The 10,346-nt window shown below is 39.2% G+C and overlaps 1 protein-coding gene across 1 annotated transcript; it reads right to left on the bottom strand.

The window, feature by feature from the left end:
- Positions 1-7,002: 7,002 nt before the first annotated feature.
- LOC137825224 (uncharacterized) lies at positions 7,003-7,554 on the bottom strand. Its single transcript, XM_068630897.1, has one exon. It carries the CDS (start codon positions 7,552-7,554, stop codon positions 7,003-7,005), a length of 552 nt encoding a protein of 183 aa, XP_068486998.1.
- Positions 7,555-10,346: the final 2,792 nt, after the last annotated feature.

Raw genomic sequence — 10,346 nt, 5'->3', positions numbered from 1 at the left:
TCTCAAAAACTTTCTACACATTATACTATAAACTCATTAAAGAATCTTTACATTATATTAAATAAAAATACAAATTTATTGATTCACATCATATATATATATAATATATATAATATATATATATATATATATAAATACAAATATTTACAAAATAAAGATAAAAATTAAAAGTCTTTATTTTTGTTACTGTTCTCTCCAGTTGATCTCAGTTGGACTGGATGGAGAACTCTGCTTTTGGTTTGTCTCCTCTTGGTACACTAGAACAACGTTCCATTAGGATAGAGGGGGCTCTACCTGTTGATCACACTTCGACAATCAAGTCAGTGAGAGCATACAAAATAATAATTAAGTTCCAGTCTTAAGTATTCAGAAATAGCGTACCTTTACCAGCGGTCTCAAGACCCTTTTATAGATTTTCCTTTAACAACTTTTACTAATGAGAACATAATCTCAACAGAAAGCATATAACCATAACAAAAAAACCACATGTTCACGCACACCTCTTTGGGTGCTAACAACAGGAAAATATTCTATCTACATGTGCACCATTATTCTCGAGTGTTAACAACATTATTCTCAACAACTTTTACTTGCATTTAATTAGTGTATGTGTTATAAACAAACATAATATTCCTTCTATTTTAACTATCTTTTTCAAGTTGTCTTACTTCAGCGCTTGGGCCGAGCTCCTGGCCCACTCTTTTGGCCCATGTTGGCCCAAAAACCGAGTTGACCATAAAGTGTTTGGACCGAGGTCCCGAGCACTCCTGTCCAATACTCAAGCCCCCTAGGCTCGAGCCGAGCTCGACTAGGTGAAGAGGCTTACCAGCATTTGGCGGCTGACACGACGTTTTCCCCAACGGGTAGGTGAGGCACGGTTGCCGAAGCATTTTTGATGAGATGTCTCACCATACTAGATCTAGGGCGTACAAGTGGTGTGGTATCGACGATGGAGAAAACCCTACCGTTTTGAATTCCATTTATTCATATATACCCCTTTCGAGCTACCATTAGCGCCACACTGTTCCATTTCCTCTTGCTTCAAAAAATCTTCTTCTCAACGCTTCCTTCTAGCTCTCGTGCCTGCACTCACCACCGTCGCACCAAACTCACCGTCGTCACTAGGTATCCCACTCAACTCCCCTAATGCAAATCATCCATTTCTGATTTACATTACGAGACTCATTTCTATACTCTACGCAACTTTCACATTCCCAATTCTCTCTCGTTTTCTTGTTCTTAGAAGCTTCCTCGCATTTTCTCTCTCACCATCACATACTTCCAATCGCGTCCACCAGGTAATTCCTTTCTTCACTAATGATTAACTGGGTGATGGTGTTGCATGGATTGAAATGGGCTTTTATTTTACTATTGATTTGTTCACTATGCCTGGCCTGAACTGTATCCATACTTTGTTTGTGTTTGTGCTTGTGTTCTAGCTATTTTCTGCAATGGATTACAGTGCTATGTACCCTTCGACCAAAAAAGACCTTTTGAAAGAAACCTCTTATTACACCACCCATCGACGTCTTAGAGAGTTAAGAGAGAATGGTTGTACCATGAGTAAGAGACATGACGGTCATGTAAAAACCGTAGAGTGTAGAGAGGGTGAGCCCATCTGTTGTGATGAGTCCTCAGACCCCGAGGGTCCATTCTGTTTCTTTTATGCTACTTTTTTCAAAAAGGTCCTCTTACATCTCCCTTTGTCCATCTTCAAAAAAGAGCTTTTGACCGAGCTCAATGTCACCCCTGCCCAGCTTCACCCTAATAGTCGGGCATTCATCCGTGCTTTTATTATTTTGTGTGCTCAGCTCGACATCTCACTGTTTGTTGAAGTTTTTTATACTTCTTTGAAGCTAAACACACAAGTAGTAAACTGTGGGTGTCCCTGAACGGTACCCCTGGAAGAGCCTTGCTTTCCCTCTTCCAGTCTTCATAAAAGAATTTGAAAGGCAAATTCATTAAAGTTCGAGCCTCAATAGGAGATCCAACCATTCTGGATGGATTTCCCCTATATTGGACCCCTAAGTCTAGATTCCAGAGTGCTCGGCGCCTTGAAGATCTATCACCAAAAGATCAAGGGATCTGGCAATTCCTGTCGAGCTTGAAGGTCGTCTTCGACACCTCCTACTTAATAACCAAAGAGTAACTTCCCGGTGCTCTGAAGGCTTACACTGGTACTCCTTATTTCCCATTTTTGGCTCTGCTACTACTTATTAACGATTTTCTTATTTTCTTTGCAGAAAGAATGTTGGCCCATATCAGCAAGGCGGAGCTAGCCGAGATGGCTAAAAAGATGAGGGCAGTTGCCAACATGCCCAAGGATTCTTTACTAAAAAAAAGAAAGCTCCAATCACCATTACTAAAGCTCTGGCTGAGCAGGAAGAGGAAACCACCTCGGGGCTTGTTTTTAAAAGAAAAAGGAAAGCAATTACTCCCCCTACCGAGCATTCTCACTCGAATGGTCGAGCCCCCATCAAGACGTTGTTCCTTAAGAAGAACAAACTCTGCACCGAGATGTAATTGTCATTCAAGAAGGTGAAGCGGAAGCTTTAAGAGGAAGACTTGTGGGATCCGAGCTTCGACGCCCCAACCTACGGTGAACACGCCTTCCTGCCCAACAATGACAAGGACAGGCTCATGGTCCTCAACGAATAGGACCTGTTTCGCGACGCCATGAAGCATATTGGGCAGGCCTTTGCCATGGGTTGCTTGGTTGTTTCTAAAGCACGAAGTCGGAAATCTGCTGAAGATCAAAGTGTCGTGGAGCTTCAGAGGGAGGTAGAACACCTACAGACCGATTTCTGTTGAAAATGAAGCTTTGATGCCTCCAAATCCATGAAGACAGCTTGAAGATCTTGTTGTTGTGTTTACAGTTTTGTTCTGGGTAGTTTATAATTTGCTAGATCCACTCCTAATCAATTCACAATTGAATCAATATGGTTTTTTAAGACAAAAATATTTTTCAAAGCTAAGTGAAAAACAACCTGTTGATTTCTCGTTTTAATCGGTTGTTTTTCCTCAACCTGTGAAGGGTCTTTTGAAATGTTTTGGTTTTGGTTCACTTAACTGTTAAAACAAATTCAACTGGTTAAATCGACATTCAACCGATTGATTTTTGAATTTCTTAACAACTTTTCATAAAACTGTTAAATTTGTTTTCAATTATTTACAAACTATTTTGGCTCATGTTTAACTAATTAAAACGGCTAGTTTGATGAGCTATAAAGTTGTGATTACCCTTCCTATTTTAGACAGAGAAAAGAGATTCAGAAAATATTTTGTGAAAGTTTGGATTCAAGAAAGCAAGATTGCCTTGGGTTGTGCTTTGGTTAAAGAGTGGATTAAGAGCAACTATGATTTCTTGTAATCAGGTGTAATCTGTTCCATATTCTCTTCTAATTGTTCTTTAGTTTGAATTCTTGTAAACTTTGTATCTGTAAGGTCAGAGGATTGTTCTGACTGTGTGTGTGAAGTCAAAGAGGGTGTGTGTTCTTGAGTGGTCAAGATCACCTCTTTGAGGTTGTGGTGTGTTGTAATATGTTGTTGGTTACCTAGTGAATACCCAGTGGTTTTCTGGGAACTGGATGTAGCTCTGGTAACGAGTGAACCAGTATAACTGTTTGTGTCATTTTTTTTTCTCTCACACTCATTTAAAATCTCTTTGACTTGTGATTTCATCTCTGCTGCCATAAAAAATCGGTTAAATCGTATTATCAACCGATTGATTTTCTAATAACATTTTTAACAGATTTATTTTCTTGTTGATCTGATTATTTGATCTGTAAATCAACATCAACCTTCATTCTTAGCTAGTATTTGTGAAAGCTTTACTTAAAAAATTCACTCCCCCTCTTGTTAAGGCCACTAATTCTTACAAGATCAACCGCTTGAACGACCATGCCCAAGCTGAAGCCACACGCCTTACTGATCTTCATGAAGAAACCAAGCGACTCCTAGGCGAGAAGGCTCAAGAAGCTTCGATCTTAGTAGAAGAGAAGGACAAAATCTTGTCCAAAATTGAAGAGTTGAAGAATGAGGTAACCCGCCGAGGGGAGGACCTCACCAAGGCCAGGGAATCTTTCAAGCAGGATGTTGCCCATGTCTTACTACTTAACTCACTCTCTTAACATAAATCATATAACAAGTCGCTACTAACTAAAGCACGAAAATAAAAACTTTCTTACCTTGATAAAACATTTACCTTTAAGTAAGTGATGCTTTCACAGTTAAGGCAAACTCTTACCTCAACTTGATTCCATAAATAGCCTCCATACTGGACGATCCTTGGTATGATTATTGTATTGATGCCATGATGCCCTACCTCGTAGAGTGCCTACTTAGGTAGCTACCTCTGTCTCAGGCTCGACCATTGTATTTATGCCTATCAAGCAACTTATCTATACAAGGTATCCATACTCGAACGACCTTATTCATCATATGCAAAGTCACTTTAGCGTATGCCAAACTACATAACAAATAATCCATCTCTCATGGCGCTTATGCTCGGGTAGTCGTATTTACACCAAGCTAGGTCAACTTACCATGTACCAAATCTAACAAACTCACCACCACAGGGTGCCTACACTCGGGTGACTCTACTCACTCAAGGCTAGAACGTCTCAACTTGTGTGCATCACTCTATTCATAACAAACCAATTCGCAAATCGTCTATACTCGGCAGTCGTTCTTACGCCGAGTTAGGTCGTCTTACCTTACATCGAATAAAACAATTTATTCATAACAAATCAATCTGCAAAGCGCCTATACTCGGCTTGTCGTTCTTACATCGAGTTAGGGTGTCTTACCTTGACAAATACTTTCTTTACATCAAATTTACGCATAGGGCGTCTATACTCGGGTAGTCATACTGACATCGAGCTAGGTCGTCTTACCTGACTCTAGATAACCCTTTCACGCACAGGGTGCAAATACTTGGGTAGTCATACTAACACTGAGTTAGGGCGTCTTACCTGTCACTAGATAACCAATTTACATGCAATGCGTCTAATCTTAGGTAGTCGTACTGACACTGAGCTAGGTCATCTTATCTGACACTTAGATAAAGGGAATCGCCAGACAAACTAGTCTCATAGGGCACCTATGCTCAGATAAACATACTAACACCAAGCTAGGTTGACTTATCGTGTGCTAACTCAAATAAATAAACAAAACTAATGCACCATCCTTCAAGAACAAATTTATCACTAGATGAGCTTGTAAAAAAAACCCCTTCAAGGGAAAAAGGGCATCACCTTAATCGTCGCATTGCTAGAAAAGAAAGCATTAAAACAAAATATCTTAACTAAAGTAAAACTTGAGGTTTACCACATTCCACGTTTAATGAATGGCTTCCCCCTCTAGGGTTTCTATTGAACATGAGAGCTTTGCTGTGTCAAATCCACATGAAGCCTGAAGCTGTGCTGCTTTTTGGTTTGGGCTTAGATTAGGTTGTTTAGAATCTTTGTTAAGATCAGTTCTAATTCCTACACAAAGCTTGATCAATCAATTTTAAAAGAAACAAAGTGTTTTTCCAAGAAAAGGGAAAACAACTGGTTGAATCATCGAGATAATCGGTTGTTTGTCACTTAGCTGACTTGAGGTTTTTGAAAATGTTTTTTGAATTAGTTATGCAACTGCTTAACTCATTCAACCGGTTAAATTGTGGTTTCAACCGGTTAAATGTGTGTTTTCATAACAGTTTTTTGAAAACATGTTTTAACTGATTCAGTGATTAAAACTGCCTTAAACGGCTACATTTCAAAGCTATAAATATAGTCTCTCTTTCAAAGCAAAATACAACATTCAAATACAACAAGTATTGATACAAATTTGAGATCAAAGAAAGAGATTTGTTTTTGAAAGGAGTTTTTCAAAAGTGCAAGATTGTTGTTCAAGCTTTGCTGTGGTAACAAGTTCCGATCATAGGAGTTTCCTGTATTGTGCAAATCCAAGTGTTTTCTATCCTTGCTTAGTTACTTGTAATAGTACTTCTTTTAGCTGTTGTGTGTGTTTGAAATCCTGTAAAGACAGAGGGTTGTTCTGTCTTGAGGTGTTTGGTGTTTCAAAGAGGGTGAGTGAATCTTGTGGGTTGCAAGGTTACCTCTTTGTGTGCGTTGTAATCTGGTATTGGTTACTAGTGGAACTCAGAGGTTTTCTAAGAACTGGATGTAGCTCTGTGTGAGTGAACCAGTATAAAACTATTGTGTAAATCTCTCATTCTCTCAAACTCTCCATAACTGTTTGATAATTTCATTTGTGATGTTGGTATAAACAACCGATTAAAACGAAGGTTTAACCGGTTAAAATTTTGATATCTGTTTTTGTTGGATTGTTTGATTGTTTCCCTTAATTGCTTATCTGGATTGTTTGATAAAGATTCATTCTAAATCAAGTCTTTGCAAAAATATTTCATAAAACAATTCACCCCCTCTCTTGTTTAAGCCATCAATTGTTATAGTTTCCAGCCTATACACTCCATTCCCAAGCACCTCGACTATGCGAAACAGGACAGTCCACTTTGAAGATAATTTGTTTTCTAACTCGTAGGGATGAGCCTTTCGCATCACCAAGTCGACAACCTTGAACTGTCGAGGTTTCATCTTGGTCTTTTGGCTCAGCTCCACCCTTCTCTTTAAAGCCTCCAAGTTAATACAGGCATGTTCACGCACCTCATCTAACAAGTTCAGGTTCACCTTCCTTCCTTCGTTAGATTCCTCAACAATGAAGCTTTGGAATCGAGGAGAGTTCTCTTATATTTTACTGGTATGATGGCGTCTGACCCATATACCAAACCGAAGGGCATCTCTTTAGTTGTTGACTGAGGGGTGGTGTGATATGCCCACAGGATTATGGGAACTTCTTCTGACCAAGTTTCCATTGTCGGAAACTAGGTGCCTCGAAATCCCAAAATGGCACACAATGTTCTTCCATAAAAAATGTTGCACCTTGTGAGTAGTTATCTGTGCCATTAGCTCAGCCTCAACCCACTTGGTGAAGTATTCAATTGCCACAATGAGATGTTTCATTTGACTCACCAAAGGGAAAGGACCTAAAATGTCTATTCCCCATGTATGGAAGGCCATGGGCTATAAATGGAACACATTTCTCGGCTGACGCGTGGCACCAATCAGTGTGCTTCTGACATTGCTCGCAGCGTTGTGCATATTTCGGGCAATACTCTTTCATGGTCGGCAAATAATACCCAACTCGGATGACCTTCAACGAGAGAGCTCGTCCTGCTATATGACTATCGCAAATGCCCTCATAGAGCTCGGTCATTATGCAGACGCACTGATCTCCACTTACACATGTGAGGATTGGGTGGGTATAACCATGACGGAAAAGATTGCCATCTATCAGGGTATACTGCCCTGCATTCCTCTTAACCATCGTGGCCTCCATTGGCTCGCCAGGAAGTAACCCATTAGCTAGGTAACGCTTGTAAGGTGTTATCCAAGTCTCTGTGGTGTCCACTTGCAAAACCTCAAGAAACTCATCCCCCAATAAGTCGTAGGTGGTTATCCTTGGAACTTTCAGGGTTTCCTGAGTCATCGGCTGATGCCTTCTCCCCTTTCTGTTAGAATATATGGCCTTAAACGAGAGGGGGGGGGGGTGAATTGTTTAAGAGGGATTTTCGCAAACTTTGAAGGTATAATGAAAATCAATGCTGAATTACAGAGAAAGGAATCAAGGAAACAAATACCCAAAACTCTTTTAAGATGATATCAGAAAAACAATCGGTTGTTTTGTCGAAACAATCGGTTGTTTTTATCAGCAGTTAATAAAAACAACTTAAAACAAATATGTGTGAGATCAGGGAAAGAGAGAATCACACAAACAAATTTATACTGATTCACTCTTACACCAAGAACTACATCCAGTCCCCAGAAACCACTGGGTAATCCACTATGTAATCAAAACCATATTACACACATCACACACCAAAGTAGTGACCTTGAACCCCTCAAGAAACACACTACCTTTGGCAAACTACACCAAGAATGTTGATCTTGAACACTTCAAGAACACACAACACTCCTTGGCAACACAACTACAGAAATACAGTAATCAAGGAAGAAGGAAATAGAATACACCTAGGTATTACAAAGCTTAAAGTTCAGAATTACAACCCAATCCTATTCCACACACTTTAAGAATGATCCAAAGCTCTTTCAAATCTTGGAAAAAACTGTTTTGATAAACTCTTTCTCTTACTCCAAGATTAGGAGCGTAAAACCACCTTTATATAGACCAACCAAGTGGTCAAAAACATTTAATAAAGGAGCCAAGTTAGTTAGGATCATTTAAAACATATTAAAACCGCTTAACAGAATTTTGTTAAGGTTTTCAAGAAAACAATCGATTGTTTTGTCGAAACAATCGATTGATTTGGTTTGACAGCAAAGTCAACCAAGTCAAACAACTTTCAACCTTTTTCAAAAACTACTAAGGTAAAACAACCTATTGTTTCAAACAACCTGTTGAAATTTTGACAGCTTTTTAGAAAACACATATTTTCAAAAGGTTAAAGATTCAAATGAACTTGGATCATCTTAAGGAGTGAATTAACAAGTTTCAAACAACTAGACAACACACACACCCAACAAAAAGGTCTTCAAGCTTTCCTCTTGGATTTGGAGACATCAAAGCATGTTGTTCAACACTTTCATGAGCTGATCTCTTAGACCTGGACATGACTGACCTCGGTTGGTCCTCCTTCAGCTGTCCTGAGCGACTTTAATGTCTCTTGGATTACTGACCTCTACCAACCTCCCTTACCTGAACTAGCCAATTTAGAGAACATGTTTGCTCGAGAGTTTTGCTCTCTGGGAACGTGAATTAGGTCGAACGTAGAGAAGGCTGCTTTCAAGATCGTTACATACTTGAGATATGAGGAAAGTTGCGGATCCTTGGCCTGATACTCGCCCATGACTTGCCTAGTGACAAGCAACGGGTCACTCTTCACCAACAAGCTCCGAGCTCCCAACTCCTTGGCTAACAACATCCATGTTATCAAGGCTGTTGAAAATGAAGCTTTGATGCCTTCAAATCCATGAATTCAGCTTGAAGACTTTGTTGTTATGTTTAGGGTTTAGTTCTAGGTGGTTTAGAATTTGCTAGATACACTCCTAATCAATTCACAACTGAATCAATCTGGTTTTAAAAAGGAAAAATGCTTTTCAAAGCTGAGTGCAAAACAACCTGTTGATTTCTCGTTTTAATCGGTTGTTTTTCCTTAGCCTGTGAAGGTTCTTTTGAAATGTTTTGGTTTTGGTTGAATTAACTGTCAAAACCAATTCAACCGGTTAAATCGACATTTCAACTGGTTGATTTTTGAATTTCCTAACAGCTTTTCATAAAACTGTTAAATCTGTTTTCAGTTATTTACAAACTGTTTTGGCTCATGTTTAACTGATTAAAACGGCTAGTTTAATGAGCTATAAAGTTGTGATTACCTTTCCTATTTCAAACACACAACAAGTGATTCAAAAAATATTTTGTGAAAGTTTGGATTCAAGAAAGCAAGATTGCCTTGAGATGTGCTTTGGTTTAAGAGTGGATTAGGAGCAACTGTGATTTCTTGTAATCAGGTGTAATTTGTTCCATACTCTCTTGTAATTGTTCCTTTAGTTTGAATTCTTGTAAATTGTGCAACTGTAAGGTCAGAGGATTGTTCTAACTGTGTGTGTAAAATCAAAGAGGGTGTGTGTTCTTGAGTGGTCAAGATCACCTCTTTGAGGTTTACTACTATCGGCCCTACCAGGCAATATCTACCTACACAAGCTCGATCAGGAGATAGGAAGGATCCGACAAAAGTACGAAATTCCTAGAATAAGATCGGTTCTATTAAGGACAAGTCGTATTGATGACCAAGAAAACTCTGGAGAAGAAGCAAGCTTCAACGCTCCCCAAGACAACAGAGCCATCATTGTGGGCAGGGTCAAGAGCATTCAACGCAAAGCGGCCTGTTGTTGGTTACTTAGTGAAGTACCCAGTGGTTTTCTAGGGACTGGATGTGGCTCTGGTAAGGAGTGAACCAGTATAATTATTTGTGTGATCTTCTCTCTCTCTCACTCATTTAAAATCTGGTTGAATTGTGATTTTATCTCTGCTGCCATCAACAATCGGTTAAAACGTATTTTTAGCCGGTGGTATTTCAGATAACTGCTTTAACAGTTATGTTTTCTTGGTTGATCTGATTCTTTGATCTATAAATCAATATCAATCTTCATTCTTAACCAGTATTTGCAAAAAAATTTCCTAAACAATTCACCCCCTCTTGTTAAGGCCATTAATTCTTACAAATGCCTCACACTCAGCTTGATTGTTGCTCGCCTTAAACG

The sequence above is a fragment of the Phaseolus vulgaris genome, chromosome 8 (genome assembly GCF_000499845.2).
Source record: "Phaseolus vulgaris cultivar G19833 chromosome 8, P. vulgaris v2.0, whole genome shotgun sequence".
Taxonomy (NCBI): Eukaryota; Viridiplantae; Streptophyta; class Magnoliopsida; order Fabales; family Fabaceae; genus Phaseolus; species Phaseolus vulgaris.
This window is presented reverse-complemented; position numbering and strand designations above follow the sequence as displayed.

Excerpts from the sequence above, each read along its gene's own strand:
- LOC137825224 (XM_068630897.1), bottom strand. The coding sequence starts at position 7,554 with ATGACTCAGGAAACCCTGAAAGTTCCAAGGATAACCACCTACGACTTA.